This window comes from Onychomys torridus, chromosome 1 (genome assembly GCF_903995425.1).
Source record: "Onychomys torridus chromosome 1, mOncTor1.1, whole genome shotgun sequence".
Lineage (NCBI taxonomy): Eukaryota > Metazoa > Chordata > Mammalia > Rodentia > Cricetidae > Onychomys > Onychomys torridus.
The window spans coordinates 12,300,514-12,327,031 of record NC_050443.1 but is presented as its reverse complement, the minus strand read 5'-3'; the positions used below and the strand labels follow the sequence as shown (position 1 = coordinate 12,327,031).

The following is a 26,518-nucleotide window of genomic DNA, read 5'->3' as shown; positions in this document are numbered from 1 at the left end:
CGGATTGGAATTGTTGGTTGTGATGCTTTGCTTGGGTAGCATTACTCTGTTGATCACAGAGAGATGACTGCCCTGTGTGGTACTTCTGATTCTTGCAAAGTCCTCTTACAACCAGAGACATTCTCTTACCTCCCAGCTGACCCAGATCCTTAAATGATCAGGCAGGAAGCAAATTACAGGCAGATAGAGTGGCTGAGTGCTCAGAGATAATAGGGCCTCCTATGCTGAGTATGGGAATACCTGGAGTTTCTCAAGAGTGAACTTATCTGCAATGTTTGGTGATGGTCAGATTCAAGACTTGGAATCAGAGACCTCATTTTATCTCCTGGTCCTCACTGACACATTGCCTACCTTGAGACACAATTTTCAGGTCCCTCCAGCTACACTGACTTCACCTGCTGAGTGTAAACAAGAGTACTCATAGCCTCTGCTATTCAGGACTGTCCTACAGATAGTTATGATTAGTCTTCCCATTGAGCTTCCCTGAGTAACCTGACAGCCTGTCAGAGATCTCACACAGCTCAGGATCTGCCTGAGTTTAGGTCAGGCTGGGTCACAGGTGTCCTATTGTAGGGCACAAGGTAAATGATCATTGGTTGGCCCATAATTTAAACTTAAATGTTTACAATGACCTGACCTTCACCAGTCAGTACCTACTAGTATTTATCTGCAGGAAATAAACCCTGGATTTGGGATGGATTGTTGCTAAGGGGTTAAGAGCACTGGCAGCTCTTCTAGAGGTCCTTAGTTCAATTCCCTTCAACCACATGGTGGCTCACAACCACCTGTAATGAAATATGGTGTCCCTTTCTGGATGCCAGCAGAACATTGTGTAAAAATAAATAAATAAATAAATGAATACATACATACATACATACATATATACAACATACATATATATACATTTACATAAATTCATAAGGCCAAACTGGCTGAGGGAAAAAACACGAAGGAGCTGTTGGTAGCAATATGTAAATATCACATTGGAAAGAGATGCAGGTTAGAAGTAACCCATAGAGAATTGTCGTCAATAGCAGTGTATATTTCAGAGTAGTCAAGAAAAATTTCCAATGCCTCACCATAACAAATGGGAGATAAAGCCATGGAGGGGTGGTACATGCCTGTAATCTCAGCACACGGGAGGCAGAGACAGGTGGATCTCTGTGAATTTGAGGCTTGCCTAGTCTACATATCGATTTCCAGAAAGGCACAAAGCTACACAGAAAATCTCTGCAAAAACCAAAATAAAAAAAGGGAGATGAATGGGGTAGTGGATGTTAAATTGTTGACTTAACCATTCTGTGTTGTACACAGACATCAAAGCTCAGACTCTATTTGTACAGACTATGTACATTTGAGATGCCAGTTAAAGTACTATTAACAAGTAATAGGCCAAGGATCAAGAAAGTGGAAAGACCACTTTCAAGCATTAAAAAATGTTATATATTGTGCATATGAACGTGGGGCAAAATAGATAAAGAACTCTCACAGTTCACCAATGGAAACAATAAAATAACAAGCAGCTCAATCCAAAGAGAAGGAAAAGACCTGACATTCTTTTTAAAGAAAGAGACATGCTGATTAGTTTTTGTCTATTTGATAGACGAAATTCACATGGAAAGATAAAGACTCAGTTTCGGTATCACCTCCATCACAATGGCTAGCAAAGCATTTTCTTAATTTCAGTTTTGTGGAGGTGGACCCAGTGCTATCCTATTGCAGATAGCCCCTTTCTTATGGGCTCTATAAGAAAAGCAGCTGAGCAAGTCTGGAAGCTTTCCACCTGGGTCTTGCATGCACTTACCTCAGTGACAGATCCTGATCAAGACATTTAAGTTAAATAAACCCCTAGCTACCAAGTTGGTTTGAGTTGTGGCATTTTATCACAGTAACTGGAAACCTAGCTAGAATAAAACATAAAGAAATGCTGTGGGAGCCAGGTGGTGGTGGCACATGCCTAAATCCCAGCACTTGGGAGGCAGAGGCAGGAGGATTTCAGTGAGTTCAAGGCCAACCTAGTCTACAGAGCGAGATCCAGGACAGGCACCAAAACTACACAGGGAAACTCTACTTGGGGGGGGGGTGGGAAAGAAGGAAAAGAAAAGAAATTCCCAAGGGTTCACATGTAGTGGAAATGACTTTAATCCCAGCATTCAGGAGGCAGAGGCATTTGGATCTCTGTGAGTTCCATGCTAGACTGGTCTACAAAGTGAGTTCCAAGACAACCAGGGCCACACAGACAAACCCTGTCTCAAAAAACCAAAAATGAAAACAAGAAAATGAAATGCTTATGGGACAGGCATGGTGGTGCACACCTTTGATCCCAATCCTCTGAGAATTCCAGGCTGTCCAGCCAGGAGTATATAGTGAGACCATGTCTCACAATCAAAAAACAAAAACATGCTTAACACCAGTAGTCATTGTAAAAATGCACCTGATTGGCCGACCTAAAGTGTACATTCTTAAGGATAAGTCATATATAAATTATAAGCTATTAAAGATAGTTATTAGGATACAAGTTAAAGCTTTATCATCTTATAAATGATCTAATTCTCTGTACAAATGTATGTTTAGAAACAGGCTAAATATACTGAATATTAGCATAATAAATTGTTCACTTCACCCATGACATTTTAAAAATGTTTAAGTTTCCCACTTTAAACTATACCATGCCTTTAATAAAGACTGTAATTTGCTTCACTGTGGTCCTATTGACCCCAGGAAAAAAGTTATAGATGAGGCAGGAATAGGATCCACAATTACTAGTATTGATGTTGGGGATAAAGAGCTCTTTGGAGGATGACTAGAGCTCTCCATTGACAAACCAAGAGTACTGTGCAGGTGGGTGAGGATCTGTGTGGCACACATTTTTATTTAGTAGCTATGTTACAGAGGTTTCACTTTGATAACAGTTGTGTGGCCCTGACACAATGGATTCTTTAGAGATGGAAGCGTGAAAGAAACAAAGTTGAATAGCTGTATAACCAATAAGATTGAATCAACAAGAACTTGACAATTTTCACAAACTTTGATAATAAAAACACTGAAACTGGACGGAAGACCAGCTTAGTGTAACAAAGCCATACATGGAAACCCACAACCAACATCATATTCAGTGGGGAGACTGACAGCATTCTCTCTACGATCAGGAAGATCACAGGATGCTGCTCTGAGCACTTCTCTTCAAGAGACTCTTAGGAGTGTTACACAGAGCCATTAGCCTAGACAATGAAATGAAGGTGCCCAATTATGAGATTCTAAAGATATCTGTAGATGACAGGAAGTTGTTCATAGAAAACCCTTAACATTCTACAGAATGTTCTCAGAACTAAATGAGCAAAACTAACAAATTGGTTGGCTAATGAATTGACCATGCCCAAGTTAGCTGTATTTCTGTATACTACTATTGACCATGATCAATTTGATTTTCATTTTTCCTGGCAGTATTAGAGCTTGAATCTAGAGCCTCGTGCATGCCTGGCAAGTGTTCAGTCTCTGAGCAATAGTCCCAACCTTAACAGTGAACAACTGGAAAGGAAATGAAGACAGTATTTATTTATGAAAGCACCAAAAAGAATAAAGTACTTAGACTTAACTCCACTAAGGAGATAAAAGACTTGCACTCAGCAATCTACCAAATAATAGATGATGTAAGAAGACAAGAAATAACAGTCATTGGGGTTGATGAGTTGGAAGATTTAATCTCATTATTACTGTTGTTCTGCAGTACTGGGATTGAACCCAGGGCTTTGTGCATGGTGAGCAATAGCACTACCACTGAGGTATACTCTAAGCTCTGCCTTCTAATGTTTATGTGGAAACAGGATGTCACTAAATTAATCAGGCTGGCCTTGAATTGGCTGTGGTAGGCTCTTTTAGAACATGCTACTCCTTCCTGCCTTGACTTCTTGAGTGGCTGGATTTACAGGCATGAGCCAGCTGGCCTGAAAGACTTTTTTAATAGATGACAATATCCCTGAATGTAGTCTAACAGTTCTATGCACATCAGATCAAAACCCCAGTAGCATTTTGCACAGAAATAGAAATGTCCATTCTACCTGTCCTGAAACTCACTATATAGATCAGGCTGGCCTCACACTCCCAGACATCCACCTGTCTCTGCTACCAAGAGCTGGGGCTAGAGGCAAGCACCAACATACCTGGCCTTAAAAGTAATTTGAAGAAAACAAGAATAAAATTGCAGGACATCCTACATGATTTCATAATTTTAGTACAAAGATGCAACAATCAAAATAGTCTATTACTGACATAAAGGCAGACATACAGATCAGTAACTTAGAATTGGAAATCCCAGACATGCACTGCTCATGCACATGGCCATGATGAAATTGAAGATTAGTTAATATGATAAATATGTGTTTTTATGGGACACAGTTTTGCATATATATTATAATGTGTGTCAGAAATGCACAGTGGCATATCCAGCATTTCATCTGTCACTTTTTATGTTTGTTAAAAACATTCATTTCTGCTGGCTCTTTTGAATTATTTGGTGTGTAACAGAGTTGTCCTATTGAGTTACAGAACTTGGAAGGCATTCTTGCTGTACATCTGACCTTCTGTGACTAGATGAGTTTTGATCAGGCTGCTAAGACTATACAATGATGGATGTATAATTAGTTAAACAGGGGATATTGGGAAGATGTGATATCCAGGTAAAAGAATAAAGTTAAGCCTTCACATAACAACATATATAAATCAACTCTACATGGATCAAAGACCTAAAATGGATCAGAACTGAAAGACATTAGACTTTTAGGAGACAGGATGAAAGCACCTTGACATTGGATTTTGAATGATGTCTTTGTTATGATGCCAGATGCATCATATGGGCCTTTTGGCTGCTTATATGTCTCTACACCATACCCATGTTTTGTACCTGAGGAGGACAGGAGAAGGTGTTGAATTCCTTGGAACTTCAGTTACAGACATTAATAAGCTGCCATATGGGTGCTGGGAATTGAACCCCTGTCCTTTGGAAGAGCTGCTAGGGCTCTTAACTATTGAGCTATCTTTCCATGTATTTGATATATGGGCCTAAAGAGATAGCTCAATAGTTAAGAATCAAACACACACACACAAACACACACACTACTACTACTGTTAATACTACTGCACACCACAAAAAACAGTTATCATAAAAAAGAGTCTTGTGCAAGGAGCATGAGGATAAGAAACTCAATATATGGGCCACCAAGATGGCTCAGTTGGGACGAGAGTGCCTGGCATATTCCATCTCAGTACCTACCCCCACTGGCACACAGATATAAATGCACAAACAGTGTGGGCCAGTGAAATGGCTTAGCAGATAAAGGGCTTGCTCACCTATCTGAGTTCAATTCTCTGTCCTCAGAGAACTGGCCCCACAAATTGTCCTCTGACCTCCACACACTAGTTGGGGAACACCCCTACAAAATGAATAAACATGCAAACATAGTAAGAAACTCAATACAGGTCCTTTCTATCTATGGATTTTATATTAATGGATGGAAACCTTGAAAACAATCTACTTGGAGAACCATGTCTGCAATGAAAAATGTATTGTCTTCTCATATCTTTGTCCTGTACTCAACACAATAAGACTAGTTTATATGCAGTACTCATATTTGATATTGGAAACAATTTAAGAAAATTTGATTGTATGGCATGGGGTGTAGAGTAATATGAATATTTTTACTAGATTCTGAAGGTGGTCTGTCTGTGTGACTCAGATCCTAAACTCTTAATCACTTTGCAGTTCTGTTTGCTATATTGACATCTACTGTTGTTATTATTGACCAGGTCTCACAATGTAATCTGCGCTGGCCTTGTACTTCTCTGCCTCCTGCTTCATGCTCTCTCTCTTTTGAGACAGGGTCTCACTATGTATCTATGGCTAACCTGAAACAGGCTACAAAGACAGGGGGTGTTGGAAACTCATAGAGATTCAACTGTCTCTGCCCCTGGTGTGCTGGGGTCAAAGGCATGCAGCACTGTGCTCACCTTTCTTGGTGTGTTATCGTGAGAATAAAATGCATCTATCACCAAGTAGGATGTATTTGTATCTCAAGCCATGTTTTTATCCTTGTGACTTTGACTGATTCTGAACTCCGTTGATAAAGAAACTGCCCCCACCCCCAATGATATGGAGTAACAAGGGAGGAGAGGTCACTCACCTATTATGTCCACATGGATGGGGTCACTCCTCTTGGCACTGACTTGATTGGATACTTCACACTGATAATCTCCAGAATCCTCCCTCCTGGCAGGGACTATTTCCAGGGTGCTGTTGTTCTGGGACAGCCTCATACTATTCGTGATCCTGAGACTCTCTCCTTTGAAGAGCCAATGGATTGAGATCCCAGTGTCATTTGACAAACACTTCAGGAACACAGAAGTCAGGTCTTCGACTGTGCTGTTGGTGAATTGGATGGAAGGTGTAATCACTGGTTCTGTGAATAAACAGTAGAGGGGACCAGCTGAGAGTCCTTCACACTCAGAGATCTCAGCCATCTCACAGGGCCTATACAAAGAAGGGGCCCTCTGCAAGATCACATGTTCAGGATATGTCCTGTAAGGAAAGAGCTGAATCTTACTCCTACAAAGTTCACCCACAGTGACCCTGACTCAGGGTATATGTGTAGATTCCACACTGGGAGCCTCTTCATCCCACATGTCCAGATATCTCACTGTTGGAGGAATGTATTTCTAAATGGTATTTGTGGAATTCTTGCTCATGTTTTTGGTCACTTATTATTTTTTTTCTTTGGTAGCTTAGGATCGAACCCAGGGCCATGTGCTTGCTAGGCAAGCCCTCTACCACTGAGTTAAATCCCAATCCCTACTCACATTTTTGTGAGTGTGAATAGTCAGGTCCCACCTTTATGAAATAGCCTTTTAATTTTTATTAAAAAATTTGTCATAGTGTTAAGAAGGCCTAGCTAATCTTAAGGGTGTTAAAGGCTGGACCTCAGGACTGGGAGAATTCCCTAACTGAAGAATTTCTGTTTGTAGAAAACTTGAATTTCTTGCCCTATGGAAATGGATTAAATACTACAGTGTAGAAGTGAATAATCACAGTGCTGACCACAGCCTGCCAATCTAATGCTCAGTACTGACATTTTTTGAGACGGGGTCTCAGTGTACAATCCTAGCACACTTGGAACTTGCTCTGTAGACCAGGATGGACTCAAACTCACACTGTCTACCTACCTCTACATCCTCAGTACTGGCATCATAGGTGTGTGCCACCACACTCAACTGACATTTGTTTTTTGAACCTTGAGAAGTGTAAGCAAAAGAACATCTTCAACTGTCAGTGACATGGTTCACCCTGACTCAGAACAGGGCTCTCAGGCACCTTCTCCACCCACTCTTCCCATCCCTAGGAGTCAGAGTTGAGACAGCCACCCCACACATGAGACAGGAGCAGATGTGGGAGAAGAGTTCTAGTTTATATCTGTGAGGAATTTTCTCCTCCAATTTGGAGAATAAGAATGTGAGCACAGTTGAAAGCCCTGGGTGTTCCTTGCAGGTCATGAAGGTCACAAAATGAAAATGGAGGAGACAGGAAAGCCTGTGTTATGCACAGAAAGAAATCTTGACCTTGAGGCTCTCCTAACCATGGAAAGTGCCTCACACAACACAAGGCTTTCCAGGACTGGTAGAACATGCTCCTCACATTACAAGCTTCATCCTTATAGGCCAGAAATCAGAGAACTAGGAGGCCATTAGACATAGGGATGGAGCACAATGCTTGGGGAGAACTGAGTTTTGTTGTTCTCATAGATAAAGGCTGGAAATTAAATGCTTCTGCAACTTCCCAGAAAGCTAAAAGACTTCACTCCAAACCTGGTGCTGATATTTCAGAGATCCACTTACTAAGGACTATAATGTTCTTGAATGTGGTCTTACTGAAGACAGTGACAGTTAGAGACGTGGCAGGTATAAGATCCACTATCCTTAGTATTTATGTTGGGAATACAGAGCTCTTGGGAGGATGACTGGAGCTCTCCATTGACAAAGCAAGTGTACTGTGGAGGTGGGTTAGCATCTGTGAGGTAGGAGATGTGAGGTTTGTCCTTCATGGAAATGAATATTTGAGGAAGATATGATCAGGACATATGGACAATCTGGTGCAAACAGAATAAAGTTACATGTGATGTCCCCATAGGGAAGGGGAAATCCTGGTTTGTAGAAGGACATAGTATTTCTTTGAGCTGTTCTTTATCTTTAGTTGAGCAGGTCCTACCCAGAGCTGAGGTGCAGATTAGCAGAAGAGTACTCATTCAGCTTGCACAAGCCCTGATCTATGTCAAGCACAACACACAAACATCCCCACTGCACACTCTTGTGTGCACTGAGAATGAGTCTGCCATATCCCCTCTCTCCATCACCCTGAGCTTCTCTAGGCAGGAGAATGTCCTGCAGCCCATTCAAGCTCCATGTTGGGCCTGTGCACATATGCTTTGGCTGGGACAGGATGCCCTGGCATCCTTGCTATCTGTATGAAACTTCATTTCTTTAACTCAATGTGACTCGGCCAAGTATGGTAGATCTAGCCCTCTGTATTTAGGCAGTTAGGGCCAGGAAGAAACAGGAAATACAGGTAATGTCCAGAGAGAATGGGTGACTTGGGGAGACACTCACTGGGTTCCAGATTCACATTCATAGAGTCCAGTGTCAGTCCTCACAACACTGAGTAAAGTGAGAGTCCTGTTGTCCTCAGCTTCAGCCTGTCCTCTTCTGATAGTCTTTGGTCATTTATCCTCCACAGGTAGGCTGTATTCTGAGTTTTATGTTCACACATTAATGCTACTGAGTCCTCACCCTCCATGGGATTGGAATTGTTGATTGTGATGCTGTGCTTGGGTAGCATTACTCTGTTGACCACAGAGAGATGTTTGCCATATGTGGTATTTCTGATTCTTGCAAAGGCCTCTTACAACCAGAGACAGTCTCTTATCTTCCAGCTGTCCCAGATCCTTAAATGATCAGGTAGGAAGCAAATTACAGGCAGATAGAGTGGCTGAGTACTCAGAAATAATGTGTTGAGTATGTGAATACCTGGAGTTTCTCAAGAGTCAACTTATCTGCAATGTTTGGTGATGGTCAGATTGAAGACTTGGAATCAGAGACCTCATTTTATCTCCTTGTCCTCACTCACCCATTGCCTACCTTGAGACACAAAGTTCAGGTCCCTCCAGCTGCACTGACTTCACCTGCTATGTGTAAACCAGAGTCCTCTCAGCCTCTGCTATTCAGGGCTGTCCTATCAATAGTTATGATTAGTCTTCCCATTGAGCTTCCCTGAGAAAACTGACAGCCTGTCAGAGATCTCACACAGCTCAGGATCTGCCTGAGTTTAGGTCAGGCTGGGTCACAGGTGTCCTATTATAGGACACAAAGCAAGTGATCATTGCTATGACCATAATTTCAACCTAAATGTTTACAATGACCTGACTTTGTCTACTAGTATTTTTCTGCAGGAAATAAACACTGGACTCAGGATGGAGAGTGTCTAAGGGGTTAAGGTCACTGGCAGCTTTTCTAGAGGTCCTTAGTTCAATTCCCTTCAACACTATGGTGGCTTACAACCATCTATAATGAAATATGGTGTCCCTCTCTGGATGCAGGCAGTTCTGTGTATAATAAATAATTAAATAGATACATACATACACACATACATACATACTTACATACATACATACATAAGGCTAAACTCTCTGTGGGAAAGAAACACCAAGGAGCTCTTGGTAGCAATATGTAAATATCACATTGGAAAGAGGTGCAGGTTAGAAGTAACCCATAGAGAATTGTAGTCAACAGCAGTGTATATTTCAGAGTAATCAAGAAAAATTTCCAATGTCTCACCATAACAAATGGTAGATAAAGCCATGGAGTGGTGGTGCATGCCTTTAATCTCAGCACACGGGAGGCAGAGACAGGTGGATCTCTGTGAATTTGAGGCTTGCCTAGTCTACATATCGATTTCCAGAAAGGCACAAAGCTACACAGAAAATCTCTGCAAAAACCAAAATTAAAAAAGGGAGATTAATGGGGTAGTGGATGTTAAATTGTTGACTTAACCATTCTGTGTTGTACACAGACATCAAATCTCAGACTCTATTTGTACAGACTATGTATATCTGAGATGCCAGTTAAAGTACTATTAACAAGTAATAGGCCAAGGATCAAGAAAGTGGAAAGACCACTTTCAAGCATTAAAAAATGTTATATATCGTACATATGAACGTGGGCAAAAATATATAAAGAACTCTCACAGTTCACCAATGGAAACAATAAAATAACAAGCAGCTCAATCCAAAGACAAGGAAAAATCCTGACATTTCTTTTAAAGAAAGAGACATGCTGATTAGTTCTTGTCTATTTCACAGACTAAATTCACATGGAAAGACCAAGCCTCAGTTGAGGTATCACCTCAATAACAATGGCTAGCAAAGCATTTTCTTAATTTCAGTTTTATGGAAGAGGACTCAGTGCTATCCTCATGCAGATAGCCCTTTCTTATGGGCCCTATAAGAAAAGCAGCTGAGCAAGTCTGGAAGCTTTCCACCTGGGTCTTGCATGCACTTACCTCAGTGACAGACCCTGATCATGACACTTAAGTTAAATGAACCCCTAACTACCAAGTTGGTTTGGGTTGTGGCATTTTATCATAGTAACTGGAAACCTAGCTAGAATAAAACATAAAGAAATGCTGTGGGAGCCAGGTGGTGGTGGCACATGCCTTTAATCCCAGCACTTGGGAGGCAGAGGCAGGAGGATTTCAGTGAGTTCAAGGCCAACCTAGTCTACAGAGCAAGATCCAGGACAGGCACCAAAACTACACAGGGAAACTCTACTTGGGGGGAGTGGTGGGAAAGAAGGAAAAGAAAAGAAATTCCCAAGGGTTCACATGTAGTGGAAATGACTTTAATCCCAGCATTCAGGAGGCAGAGGCATTTGGATCTCTGTGAGTTCCATGCTAGACTGGTCTACAAAGTGAGTTCCAAGACAACCAGGGCCACACAGACAAACCCTGTCTCAAAAAACCAAAAATGAAAACAAGAAAATGAAATGCTTATGGGACAGGCATGGTGGTGCACACCTTTGATCCCAATCCTCTGAGAATTCCAGGCTGTCCAGCCAGGAGTATATAGTGAGACCATGTCTCACAATCAAAAAACAAAAACATGCTTAACACCAGTAGTCATTGTAAAAATGCACCTGATTGGCCGACCTAAAGTGTACATTCTTAAGGATAAGTCATATATAAATTATAAGCTATTAAAGATAGTTATTAGGATACAAGTTAAAGCTTTATCATCTTATAAATGATCTAATTCTCTGTACAAATGTATGTTTAGAAACAGGCTAAATATACTGAATATTAGCATAATAAATTGTTCACTTCACCCATGACATTTTAAAAATGTTTAAGTTTCCCACTTTAAACTATACCATGCCTTTAATAAAGACTGTAATTTGCTTCACTGTGGTCCTATTGACCCCAGGAAAAAAGTTATAGATGAGGCAGGAATAGGATCCACAATTACTAGTATTGATGTTGGGGATAAAGAGCTCTTTGGAGGATGACTAGAGCTCTCCATTGACAAACCAAGAGTACTGTGCAGGTGGGTGAGGATCTGTGTGGTACACATTTTTATTTAGTAGCTATGTTACAGAGGTTTCACTTTGATAACAGTTGTGTGGCCCTGACACAATGGATTCTTTAGAGATGGAAGCGTGAAAGAAACAAAGTTGAATAGCTGTATAACCAATAAGATTGAATCAACAAGAACTTGACAATTTTCACAAACTTTGATAATAAAAACACGGAAACTGGACGGAAGACCAGCTTAGTGTAACAAAGCCATACATGGAAACCCACAACCAACATCATATTCAGTGGGGAGACTGACAGCATTCTTTCTACGATCAGGAAGATCACAGGATGCTGCTCTGACCACTTCTCTTCAAGAGACTCTTAGGAGTGTTACACAGAGCCATTAGCCTAGACAATGAAATGAAGGTGCCCAATTATGAGATTCTAAAGATATTTGTAGATGACAGGAAGTTGTTCATAGAAAACCCTTAACATTCTACAGAATGTTCTCAGAACTAAATGAGCAAAACTAACAAATTGGTTGGCTAATGAATTGACCATGCCCAAGTTAGCTGTATTTCTGTATACTACTATTGACCATGATCAATTTGATTTTCATTTTTCCTGGCAGTATTAGAGCTTGAATCTAGAGCCTCGTGCATGCCCGGCAAGTGTTCAGTCTCTGAGCAATAGTCCCAACCTTAACAGTGAACAACTGGAAAGGAAATGAAGACAGTATTTATTTATGAAAGCACCAAAAAGAATAAAGTACTTAGACTTAACTCCACTAAGGAGATAAAAGACTTGCACTCAGCAATCTACCAAATAATAGATGATGTAAGAAGACAAGAAATAACAGTCATTGGGGTTGATGAGTTGGAAGATTTAATCTCATTATTACTGTTGTTCTGCAGTACTGGGATTGAACCCAGGGCTTTGTGCATGGTGAGCAATAGCACTACCACTGAGGTATACTCTAAGCTCTGCCTTCTAATGTTTATGTGGAAACAGGATGTCACTAAATTAATCAGGCTGGCCTTGAATTGGCTGTGGTAGGCTCTTTTAGAACATGCTACTCCTTCCTGCCTCAATTTCTTGAGTGGCTGGATTTACAGGCATGAGCCAGCTTGCCTAAAAGATCTTTTTAAATAGATGACAATATCCCTGAATGTAGTCTATCAGTTCTATGCACATCAGATCAAAACCCCAGTAGCATTTTGCACAGAAATAGAAATGTCCATTCTACCTGTCCTGAAACTCACTATATAGATCAGGCTGGCCTCACATTCCCAGACATCCACCTGTCTCTGCTACCAAGAGCTGGGGTTATAGGCAAGCACCACCATACCTGGCCTTAAAAGTAATTTGAAGAAAACAAGAATAAATTTGCAGGACATCCTACATGATTTCATAATTTTAGTACAAAGATGCAACAATCAAAATAGTCTATTACTGACATAAAGGCAGACATACAGATCAGTAACTTAGAATTGGAAATCCCAGACATGCACTGCTCATGCACATGGCCATGATGAAATTAAAGATTAGTTAGTATAATAAATATGTGTTTTTATGGGACACAGTTTTGCATATATATTATAATGTGTGTCAGAAATGCACAGTTGGCATATCCACCATTTCATCTGTCACTTTTTATGTTTGTTAAAAACATTCATTTGTGCTGGCTCTTTTGAATTATTTGGTGTGTAACAGAGTTGTCCTATTGAGTTACAGAACTTGGAAGGCATTCTTGCTATACATCTGACCCTCTGTGACTGGATGAGTTTTGATCAGGCTGCTAAGACTGTACAATGATGGATGTATAATTAGTTAAACAGGGGATGTTGGGAAGATGTGATATCCAGGTAAAAGAATAAAGTTAAGCCTTCACCTAACAACATATATAAATCAACTCTACATGGATCAAAGACCTAAAATGGATCAGAACTGAAAGACATTAGACTTTTAGGAGACAGGATGAAAGCACCTTGACATTGGATTTTGAATGATGTCTTTGTTATGATGCCAGATGCATCATATGGGCCTTTTGGCTGCTTATATGTCTCTACACCACACCCATGTTTTGTACCTGAGGAGGACAGGAGAAGGTGTTGAATTCCTTGGAACTACAGTTACAGACATTAATAAGCTGCCATATGGGTGCTGGGAATTGAACCCCTGTCCTTTGGAAGAGCTGCTAGGGCTCTTAACTATTGAGCTATCTTTCCATGTATTTGATATATGGGCCTAAAGAGATAGCTCAATAGTTAAGAATCAAACACACACACACAAACACACACACTACTACTACTGTTAATACTACTGCACACCACAAAAAAGTTATCATAAAAAAGAGTCTTGTGCAAGGAGCATGAGGATAAGAAACTCAGTATGTGGGCCACCAAGATGGCTCAGTTGGGACGAGAGTGCCTGGCATATTCCATCTCAGTACCTACCCCCACTGGCACACAGATATAAATGCACAAACAGTGTGGGCCAGTGAAATGGCTTAGCAGATAAAGGGCTTGCTCACCTATCTGAGTTCAATTCTCTGTCCTCAGAGAACTGGCCCCACAAATTGTCCTCTGACCTCCACAAACTAGGTGGGGAACACCCATACAAAATGAATAAACATGCAAACATAGTAAGAAACTCAATACAGGTCCTTTCAATCTATGGATTTTATATTAATGGATGGAAACCTTGAAAACAATCTACTTGGAGAAGCATGTCTGCAATGAAAAATGTATTGTCTCCTCATATCTTTGTCCTGTACTCAACACAATAAGACTAGTTTACATGCAGCACTCATATTAGGTATTGGAAACAATTTAAGAAAATTTAATTGTATGGCATGGGATGTAGAGTAATATGAATATTTTTACTAGATTCTGAAGGTGGTCTGTCTGTGTGACTCAGATCCTAAACTCTTAATCACTTTGCAGTTCTGTTTGCTATATTGACATCTACTGTTGTTATTATTGACCGGGTCTCACAATGTAATCTGCGCTGGCCTTGTACTTCTCTGCCTCCTGCTTCATGCTCTCTCTCTTTTGAGACAGGGTCTCACTATGTATCTATGGCTAACCTGAAACAGGCTACAAAGACAGGGGGGTGTTGGAAACTCATAGAGATTCAACTGTCTCTGCCCCTGGTGTGCTGGGGTTAAAGGCATGCAGCACTGTGCTCACCTTTCTTGGTGTGTTATCGTGAGAATAAAATGCATCTATCACCAAGTAGGATGTATTTGTATCTCAAGCCATGTTTTTATCCTTGTGACTTTGACTGATTCTGAACTCCGTTGATAAAGAAACTGCCCCCACCCCCAATGATATGGAGTAACAAGGGAGGAGAGGTCACTCACCTATTATGTCCACATGGATGGGGTCACTCCTCTTGGCACTGACTTGATTGGATACTTCACACTGATAATCTCCAGAATCCTCCCTCCTGGCAGGGACTATTTCCAGGGTGCTGTTGTTCTGGGACAGCCTCATACTATTCGTGATCCTGAGACTCTGTCCTTTGAAGAGCCAATGGATTGAGATCCCAGTGTCATTTGACAAACACTTCAGGAACACAGAAGTCAGGTCTTCAACTGTGCTTTTGGTGAATTGGATGGAAGGTGTAGTCACTGGTTCTGTGAATAAACAGTAGAGGGGACCAGCTGAGAGTCCTTCACACTCAGAGATGTCAGCCATCTCACAGGGCCTATACAAAGAAGGGGCCCTCTGCAAGATCACATGTTCAGGATATGTCCTGTAAGGAAAGAGCTGAATCTTACTCCTACAAAGTTCATCCACAGTGACCCTGACTCAGGGTATATGTGTAGATTCCACACTGGGAGCCTCTTCAGCCCACATGTCCAGAAATCTCACTGTTGGAGGAATGTATTTCTAAATGATATTTGTGGAATTCTTGCTCATATTTTTGGTCACTTATTTTTTCTATTTTCTTTTGTAGCTGAGGATCGAACCTAGGGCCATGTGCTTGCTAGGCAAGCCCTCTACCACTGAGTTAAAACCCCAATCCCTACTCACATTTTTGTGAGTGTGAATAGTCAGGTCCCACCTTTATGAAATAGCCTTTTAATTTTTATTAAAAAATTTGTCATAGTGTTAAGAAGGCCTAGCTAATCTTAAGGGTGTTAAAGGCTGGACCTCAGGACTGGGAGAATTCCCTAACTGAAGAATTTCTGTTTGTAGAAATCTTGAATTTCTTGCCCTATGGATATGGATTAAATACTACAGTGTAGAAGTGAATAATCACAGTGCTGACCACAGCCTGCCAATCTAATGCTCAGTACTGACATTTTTTGAGATGGGGTCTCAGTGTACAATCCTAGCTCACTTGGAACTTGCTCTGTAGACCAGGATGGACTCAAACTCACACTGTCTACCTACCTCTACATCCTCAGTACTGGCATCATAGGTGTGTGCCACCACACTCAACTGACATTTGTTTTTTGAACCTTGAGAAGTGTAAGCAAAAGAACATCTTCAACTGTCAGTGACATGGTTCACCCTGACTCAGAACAGGGCTCTCAGGCACCTTCTCCACCCACTCTTCCTATCCCTAGGAGTCAGAGTTGAGACAGCCACCCCACACATGAGACAGGAGCAGACGTGGGAGAAGAGTTCTAGTTTATATCTGTGAGGAATTTTCTCCTCCAATTTGGAGAATAAGAATGTGAGCACAGTTGAAAGCCCTGGGTGTTCCTTGCAGGTCATGAAGGTCACAAAATGAAAATGGAGGAGACAGGAAAGCCTGTGTTATGCACAGAAAGAAATCTTGACCTTGAGGCTCTCCTAACCATGGAAAGTGCCTCACACAACACAAGGCTTTCCAGGACTGGTAGAACATGCTCCTCACATTACAAGCTTCATCCCTATAGGCCAGGAATCAGAGAACTAGGAGGCCATTAGACATAGGGATGGAGCACAATGCTTGGGGGAGGACTGAGTTTTGTGTGTTTCCATAGATAAAGGCTGGAAATTAAAGGCTTCTGCAACTTCCCAGAAAGCTAAAAGACTTCACTCCAAACCTGGTGCTGATATTTCAGAGATCCACTTACTAAGGACTATAATGTTCTTGACTGTGGTCTTACTGAAGACAGTGACAGTTAGAGACGTGGCAGGTATAAGATCCACTATCCTTAGTGTTTATGTTGGGAATACAGAGCTCTTGGGAGGATGACTGGAGCTCTCCATTGACAAGCAAGTGTACTGTGGAGGTGGGTTAGCATCTGTGAGGTAGGAGATGTGAGGTTTGTCCTTCATGGAAATGAATATTTGAGGAAGATATGATCAGGACATATGGACCATCTGGAGCAAACAGAATAAAGTTACTTGTGATGTCAGCATAGGGAAGAGGAAATCCTGGTTTGTAGGACATAGTATTTCTTTGAGCTGTTCTTTAACTTTAGTTGAGCAGGTCCTAACCAGAGCTGAGGTGCAGATTAGCAGAAGAGTACTCATTCATCATGCACAAGCCCTGATCTATGTCAAGCACAACACACAAACATTCCCACTGCACACTCTGTGTGCACTGAGACTGAGTCTGCCATATCCCCTCTCTCCATCACCCTGAGCTTCTCTAGGTAGGAGAACGTCCTGCAGCCCATTCAAGCTCCATGTTGGGCCTGTGCACATATGCTTGTGCTGGAGCACATGGGAGGCAGAGGCAGGTGGATCTCTGTGAATTTGAGGCTTGCCTAGTCTACATATCGATTTCCAGAAAGGCACAAAGCTACACAGAAAATCTCTGCAAAAACCAAAATTAAAAAAGGGAGATAAATGGGGTAGTGGATGTTAAATTGTTGACTTAACCATTCTGTGTTGTACACAGACATCAAAGCTCAGACTCTATTTGTACAGACTATGTATATCTGAGATGCCAGTTAAAGTACTATTAACAAATAATAGACCAAGGATCAAGAAAGTGGAAAGACCACTTTCAAGCATTAAAAAATGTTATATATTGTGCATATGAACGTGGGCCAAAATAGATAAAGAACTCTCACAGTTTAACAATGGAAACAATAAAATAATAAGCAGCTCAATCCAAAGAGAAGGAAAAGACCTGACATTCCTTTTAAAGAAAGAGACATGCTGATTAGTTCTTGTCTATTTGACAGACAAAATAGACATGGAGAGATAAAGACTCAGTTTCGTTATCACCTCCAACACAGTGGCTAGCAAAGCATTTTCTTAATTTCAGTTTTGTGGAGGAGGACCCAGTGCTATCCTCCTGCAGATAGCCCCTTTCTTATGGGCTTTATAAGAAAAGCAGCTGAGCAAGTCTGGAAGCTTTCCACCTGGGTCTTGCATGCACTTACCTCAGTGAAAGACCCTGATCAAGACATTTAAGTTAAATGAATCCCTAACTACCAAGTTTTATCACAGTAACTGGAAACCTAGCTAGAATAAAACATAAAGAAATGCTGTGGGAGCCAGGTGGTGGTGGCACATGCTTTTAATCCCAGCACTTGGGAGGCAGAGGCAGGAGGATTTCAGTGAGTTCAAGGCCAACCTAGTCTACAGAGCGAGATCCAGGACAGGCACCAAAACTACACAGGGAAACTCTACTTGGGGGGGGGGTGGTGGGAAAGAAGGAAAAGAAAAGAAATTCCCAAGGGTTCACATGTAGTGGAAATGACTTTAATCCCAGCACTCAGGAGGCAGAGGCATTTGGATCTCTGTGAGTTCCATGCTAGACTGGTCTACAAAGTGAGTTCCAAGACAACCAGGGCCACACAGACAAACCCTGTCTCAAAAAACCAAAAATGAAAACAAGAAAATGAAATGCTTATGGGACAGGCATAGTGGTGCACACCTTTGATCCCAATCCTCTGAGAATTCCAGGCTGTCCAGCCAGGAGTATATAGTGAGACCATGTCTCACAATCAAAAAACAAAAACATGCTTAACACCAGTAGTCATTGTATAAATGCACCTGATTGGCCGACCTAAAGTGTACATTCTTAAGGATAAGTCATATATAAATTATAAGCTATTAAAGATAGTTATTATGATACAAGTTAAAGCTTTATCATCTTATAAATGATCAAATTCTCTGTACAAATGTATGTTTAGAAACAGGCTAAATATACTGAATATTAGCATAATAAATTGTTCACTTCACCCATGACATTTTAAAAATGTTTAAGTTTCCCACTTTAAACTATACCATGCCTTTAATAAAGACTGTAATTTGCTTCACTGTGGTCCTATTGACCCCAGGAAAAAAGTTATAGATGAGGTAGGAATAGGATCCACAATTACTAGTATTGATGTTGGGGATAAAGAGCTCTTGGGAGGATGACTAGAGCTCTCCATTGACAAACCAAGAGTACTGTGCAGGTGGGTGAGGATCTGTGTGGCACACATTTTTATTTAGTAGCTATGTTACAGAGGTTTCACTTTGATAACAGTTGTGTGGCCCTAACACAATGGACTAATTCCTTCAAACCTGGATTCTTTAGAGATGGAAGCGTGAAAGAAACAAAATCTAATAGCTGTATAACCAATAAGATTGAATCAACAAGAACTTGACAATTTTCACAAACTTTGATAATAAAAACACCTAAACTGGATGGTAGACCAGCCTAGTGTAACAAAGCCATACATGGAAACCCACAACCAACATCATATTCAGTGGGGAGACTGACAGCTTTCTCTCTACGATCAGGAAGATCACCTTTGACATTTTAAAAATATTTACGTTTCATACTTTAAACTATACCATACCGTTTACTGCCAGTGTTTATTCTAAATTATACTTTAAGATCATTTTGATTATATTTTCTTTTCCTAGGTCTGAAGATAATTTGCCTTGCTCTCCAATTTTGAATAAAAGATAGCTCACCAAACAGATTTCAGAATAAGCTTTTACTATTCCTTCATTAAAAGAAATTCACTTTACTTTGGCTGTTCTCAATAATCAATCACCTATGTTCCTGACTAATTAAATACATAAATGCTTTTGGATGTAACGTTTTTATAACGGTATGAAAGTTTAGATATAGTGAGTGTTTAGGAACATGTAAAAATAACATGATATATGAACTGCCAGTTATTGGGATTGATAAGCATAACATATAATCATCTAGATATGTTTTAAATGGTATCCAAGTCTCAGTAAATCACCTAGATACTGAGGATGTGGGCCTAAGTTAGATCTATTGATAAAATTTTTATTGAGATCTGACATATATAGGCTTTAGGAATAGACTTATGCATGCCTTAATAGAGGAGTCTACAGACCTCCTCCAGAAGGGACACTGGGCCAATAATAGGCTGTAGTGCCTCTGCTGTACAACACATAATAATTGTCCCAGGAATGATTGATCCCGACTTCACTGGGAAAATTAAAGATTATTGTAAACCTCCTACAAAAACAATTCAGATTATATAGGATAGCACCTAATGGAGCTGCCTGTTTGGATTCTAGTGTTATGGCCTCCTGGGTTCAGGAAATCAAATATTCCAGACCAACTAAACCCTTAAAATACAGGGAAAGAAAATAATTCACTTGCTAGACAGAAGCATAGACATTTCTTACATTTCAGAAAATGATTGGACAAGTACTTAAGACGACTATTACTCCTTCATCTCTTATAGGTCTAGGTCAAGTTAATATTGTAACCAAAAGCTCAGAAATATTAAAATGGTCAGATAGATAATATTATGGCATATTCTGCCAACAGGTCATCCCCTTTATACCTAACACTCTGTGGGGAAGAGATATGCTGCAATTAATTGGTGTATCATTACTCTCTGCTATGGACTAATATCAGCTCAAATGCTATATATGGGTGTTAAACTTAAAAGAACTTGGGTAAACAAAACAAAGGTATATTTGAGCCCATTATCCTAGAAATTATAAATGACAGACATGGCCTAGGGTATCCAAATTAATCTGAGGGTCCACTGTTGACTGCTGACCCCACTACGTGGATATCTGATGCTCCTATCTGGTTTAAACAATGGACTTGGATGCTGAAAGAATTGTAGCTGTTACTTGTCTGGTAGAGGAGAAGCCAAAAATAGGGCATATAAAGCCTCCAACCAGCCCTTGAGTCACCCCAATAGTTGTTGATTAGAAAAAATGAGGCTTACGGGCTGTTATAAGACCTTAAAAAAATTAAACGAACTTTATTGGAGCCAAGGTGTGCTCACAGCTTAGCTTGCCATCTCCCACAGCCACCCCTAGAATTAAAAATATAGTGTCATAGACTTACAAGATTGCTTCTTCACCATACTTTCTCACCCTAAAGATTATCAGCATTTCACTTTCAGCTTGCCTTTTCACCCTGACACAATGTAAGTCAAAACTGACATGCAGAGCAGGAAATATGAGCTCTGTTTATCCAGAACTCATTTATTGAGCTGAGTGCCTCATTATATATACAGATCAACTATCAGAACTGTCAATTACAGTTTCCTCACAGTCCCCCAAACCAATCATAATATATATGTATGTACATATATATTGCAAAATGATTATTGTGCAGGTGATATTATATTTACATGAAACTATAAAACTTACGAGTCTGGGAGACTACAACTGTTCCTGAACAGAGTCCACCCGCACCCAATCAGACTAGGAGGTGAGTCTTTATCCTCATACTCAATTACCCCAGCCCCTAGTCTTTGGGCCCAGGGTCACAATCCTGTGCCCCCACACCACTCTACCCATTGCAGTCCCAGTGACAGGCCAGTTGGCAGGCAGACCTCCTGCTGACAGGTCAGATTACCACCAACCCCCATCAGACTTGGAACCCAAATGTCCCACCTCCCCCACATCCCACCCCCATTCTGAGAGTGCAACTGTTCCCTGAGAGAGAGCCTGCTAGCACCCGATTGGAAAAGAGGTAAATCTTTGTCTAGGTGTGGCCCAGGGTCACAACCCTGTACGCCCACACCACCACCCATTGCAGTCCCAGTCTCAAGCCAATAGGCAAGCCTCCTACAGACTGGTCAGACTACCACCATCCCCCACCAGAATCTGTAATCCCAAAGTCCCACCTCCCTAATTCCCACCCTACATCTCAGACTGCAACTGTTCCCTGAGACAGAGGCTGCCAGCACCTGATTGGATAAGAGATGAGTCTTTATCCTCATACACAAACACACCAGACCCTAGGCTTTGGGCCCAGGGTCTCATCCCTCCACACCCACACCACTACCCATTACAATCTCAGTTTCAGGCCAGTCAGCAAGCAGACCTACTACAGACAGGTCAGACTACCACCATTCCTCACCAGACCCTGTAACCCACAAGCCCCACTCTGTAGTGGTATAATTTCCTTAGTTATCATAAGAGATACATTAGATATGAAACCTTAGACTCACAAATATAAGATAGATAGGATATCTTCTTTAATTTTGTCAAATATAAATAGACTAGATATTGTAACTGCAATTCTTGCTTGATAATTGTTTTGTTATATGTAATTTTACTATGTTAAAGTTAAAACCTTCCTTTTTGACAAAAAAGGGGGAAGTGCTGTGGATGATTGATTGATAAATAAAACACTGCTTGGCCAGTAGCCAGGCAGGAAGTATAGGCAGGACAAAGAGAGAAGGGAAGTCTGGGAAGTGGAAGGCAGTGGGGAGGAGATGCAAGCCTGCTGTCCAGGGAGCAGCATGTAAAGGCAGCAGGTAAAGCCACAGAACATGTGGTGACATATAGATTAATAGAAATGGGCTGTGTTTAAGTGTAAGAGCTGGACAGTGGTAGGCCTGAGCTAATGGCTGAGCAGTTTAATTAATATGAGCTTCTGAGTCATTATTTTATAAGTGGCTGTAGGATCCATAGGTCTCAGCAAGACTGGAGAAAACTCCAGCTACACCACCCCTCCCAACCCACTCATGTGCTGAGATTGCAGCTACTTCCTGAGACAGAGCCCATGAGTGCCAATTGGACTAAGAGCTGCTACCTGAGACAAAGTGTACATCAGTACTGATTATATCAAGAGCTCCCACTGGACCAGAGTATCCATCACACCAAGAGAGGTTCTCTCAGACACAGACACCACTTGCACCAAGTGGAGAAAGAGATGGGGACATGCCATTGCAAAAATACAGTCAACAACATAAAAACCAAAATGGCTTAATCAGAACCTACATCAGCAAGACCTGAACATCCCAACACAGAAGAAACAGACCTTAAAAATGACCTTAAAAACATGATAGAGATCTTTAAAGAGGAAATGAAAGAACCCCTTAAAGAATTTTAGGAAAAGTCAAACAAGAAATGGGAAGAAATCAGTAAATCCCTTAAAAAAAGCCAAGAGAAAGCAATTAACAATTGAGGGAAACAGTTCAAAATTTGAAAACTGAAATGGAGACAATAAAGAAGACACAAACTGAGGGAATGCTGGAAGTGAAAAATCTGAGTAAATGAACAGGAAGTACAGATGCAAGCATAACCAACAGAATGTAAGAGATGGAAGAGAAGATCTCTGGCACTGAAGATATGACAGAGGAAACAGATTCATCAGTCAAAGAAAACACTAAAGCCAACAACATCATGACACAAAATATTCAAGAAATTTATGACACCATGAAAAGATCAAACCTAAGAATAATAGGGATAGAAGAAGGAGAAGAATACCAACTCAAAGGCACAGAAAACATATTCAACAAAATCATAGAAGAAAACTTTCCCAACCTAAAGAAGGAAAGACTTATAAAGATACAAGAAGCTTCCAGATCACCAAATAGACTGGATCCAAAAAGAAGTCCCCTTGCCAAATAATAATCAAACTACTAAACATACAGAATAAAGAAAAAATACTAATGTTTGCAAAAGAAAATGCCAAGTAACATATAAAGGCAGATCCATAAGAATAACACCTGCTGTATATAAGTACTGCAAAAAAGAAATTGAAGAAGGTGTCAGAAAATGGAAAGATCTCCCTTGCTCATGGATAGGTAGGATTAACATCGTAATGTTAAATGATGATCTTATTAAAAGCAATCTACAGATTCAATGCAAACCCCATCAAATTACCAACACAATTCTTCACAGATCTGGAAAGAATAATACTCAACTTCATATGGAAAAACAAAAAACCCAGGATAGCCAAAAGAATCCTGTACAATAAAACAACATCTGGAGGCATCATGCTCTACTATAGAGCTACCATAATAAAAACAGCTTGGTACTGGCATTAAAAACATGTGGACCAATGGAATTGAATTAAAGTCCCTGACATTAACCCGCACACCTATGAACATATAATTTTTGACAAAGAAGCCAAAAATGTACAGTGGAAAAAAGAAAGCATCTTCAACAAATGGTGCTGGCATAACTGGATGTCAATGTGTAGAAGGCTGCAAATAGATCCATATCTGTCACAGTGCATAAAACTTAAGTCCAAGTGGATCAAAGACCTCAACATAAATCCAGTTACTCTGTACCTGATAGAAGAGAAAGTAGGAAGTAGTCTTGAACACATTGGCACTGGAGATCACTTCCTAAATATAACATCAGTAGCACAGACACTGAGAGAAACAAGCAATCAATGGGACCTGTTGAAACTGAGAAGCTTTTGTAGAGCAAAGACATGGTCAACAAGACAAAGCGACAGCCTACAGAATGGGAAAAGGTCTTCACCAACCCCACATCTGACAGAGGGCTGATATCCAGAATATATAAAGAACTCAAGAAATTAGACATCAAAATGCACAACAGTCCAATTAAGAAATGGGCTATAGAACTAAACAGAGAATTCTCCACAGAGGAAGTTCAAATGGCTGAAAGACATTTAAGGAATTGCTCAACATCCCTAATTATCTGGGAAATGCAAATCAAAACGACTCTGAGATACCACCTTACCCATGTCAGAATGGCTAAGATCAAAAACACAGCTCATGCTGGAGAGGATGTGGAGCAAGGGGAACTCTCCTCCACTGCTGGTGGGAATGCAAGCTTGTACAGCCACTTTGGAAATCAATATGGTGCTTCCTTAGAAAATTGGGAATCCATCTCCCCCAAGACTCAGCTGTAGCACTCTTGGGCATATACCCAAGGAATGCTCAATCATACCACAAGGGCATTTGATCAGCTATGTTCATATCAGCATTGTTTGTAATAGCCAGAACCTATAAACAACCTAGATGCCCTTCAACTGAAGAATGGATAAAGAATATATGGCACATATACACAATGGAGTACTACTCAGCAGAGTAAAACAATGACATCATGAGGTTTGCAGGCAAATGGATGGGTCTAGAAAAAAATCATCCTGAGTGAGGTAACCCAGAGTCAGAAGGACAAACATGGTATGTACTCACTCATAGGAGGATACTAGATGTAAAACAAATATGACTAGACTGAAACACAACTCCAGGGAGGCTACCCTGAAAACAGGACCCTAGGAAATATCCAGGGATCACCCAATGACAGAGAAATGGATGAGATCTATATGAACAACCTGGATGACAGTGGGAGTAATGAAGGGCAAGGTTTGACGGAAAGAAAGCTTAGGGGAGCAGGAGATCCCAGCTGGATCAAGAACAGAGAGGGAGAACAAGGAATAACAGACCATGATAAATGATGACCACATGAGAACAGGAATAGGCAGAGTGCTGGAGAGGTCCCCAGAAATCCACAATGATACATCCTCTATAGGCTGCTGGCAATGGTCGAGAGAAAGCCTGTTCTGACTTAGTCTGGTGATCAGATGGCCAAACACCATAATGGTCGTGCTGGAATTCTCATCTAATAACTGATGGAAGTGGATGCAGAGATCCTCAGCCAGGCCCCAGGTGGAGCTCCAGGAGTCCAATTGTCAAGAAAGAGGAGGGACCATAAGAGTGTGAATTGTTGAGACCAAGATTGGAGAGGCACAATGACAAATAGCCAAACAAATGGAAGCACATGAATTATGAACCAATGGCTGTGGAGCCCCCAGCTGGATCAGGGCCTCTGGATAAATGAGACAATTGAATAGCTTGAACTGTTTGGGAGGCATCCAGGCTGTGGGACTGGGACCTGTCCTTAGTGCATGAGCTGGCTGTTTGGAACCTTGGACGTACACAGGGACACTTTTGTCTGCCTGGAAGGAGGGGACTGGACCTGCCTGTATTGAATCCACCAGGTTTAAATGAAGCCACATGGGAGTCTTGGCCCTGGAGGAGATGGGAATGGAGGGGAGGGGATGGGGGGAAGGTGAGCGTGGGGACGGGAGGGGGTGGACAGGGGAACCCATGGCTGATGTGTAAAATTAAAACACAAATATAAGAAAAAAATAAAAAAAGAATAACACCTGACTTCTCAATGGAGACCCTAAGAGCCAGAAAGTCATGGACAGATGTTATGCAGACACTAAGAGACCATGCATGCCAACCCAAACTATTATACCCAGGAAAACTCTCAATCAAAATAGACAGAGTAAACAAAATATTCCATGATAATACCAGATTTAAACAATATCTTTCTACAAATCAACCCTTCAGTAAGCACTGGAAGGAAAAATCCAACCTAAGGAAGTCAGAGACACCCATGAAAACACAGGCAATAGATATTACTACACCATCAAATATCAGAGAAGGAAAACATGGAACACTACCCTCCCAAAATAACAGGAATTTAACTATCACTGGTCATTAATATCAGTGGTCTCAATTCACCTATAAAAAGGCACAGGCTAACAGAATGGATAAAAAAACAAATCCGCCCTTCTGTTGCATACAAGAAGCACACATCTCAACTTCAAAGACAGACATTACCTCTGAATAAAAGGATGGGAAAAGACTTTCTAATCAAATGGATTTAAGCAAGCTGGTGTAGCTATCCTAATATACTACAAAATAGACTTCAAACTAAAATCAATCGAAAGAGATCAGAAGGACATTGCATACTTATCACAGGGAAAATCTGACAAGATGAAGTCTCAATT

General features: G+C 40.8%; 1 protein-coding gene across 1 annotated transcript; it reads right to left on the bottom strand.

Moving 5' to 3' along the window:
* Window positions 1-6,168: 6,168 nt before the first annotated feature.
* LOC118589190 (carcinoembryonic antigen-related cell adhesion molecule 1-like) lies at window positions 6,169-15,309 on the bottom strand. Its single transcript, XM_036196298.1, is given in 6 exon segments — window positions 6,169-6,452; window positions 7,882-7,928; window positions 7,930-8,053; window positions 8,666-8,753; window positions 11,882-11,988; window positions 14,973-15,309. Coding segments are annotated over 6 exon segments (987 nt in total).
* Between the last annotated feature and the right edge of the window lie 11,209 nt (window positions 15,310-26,518).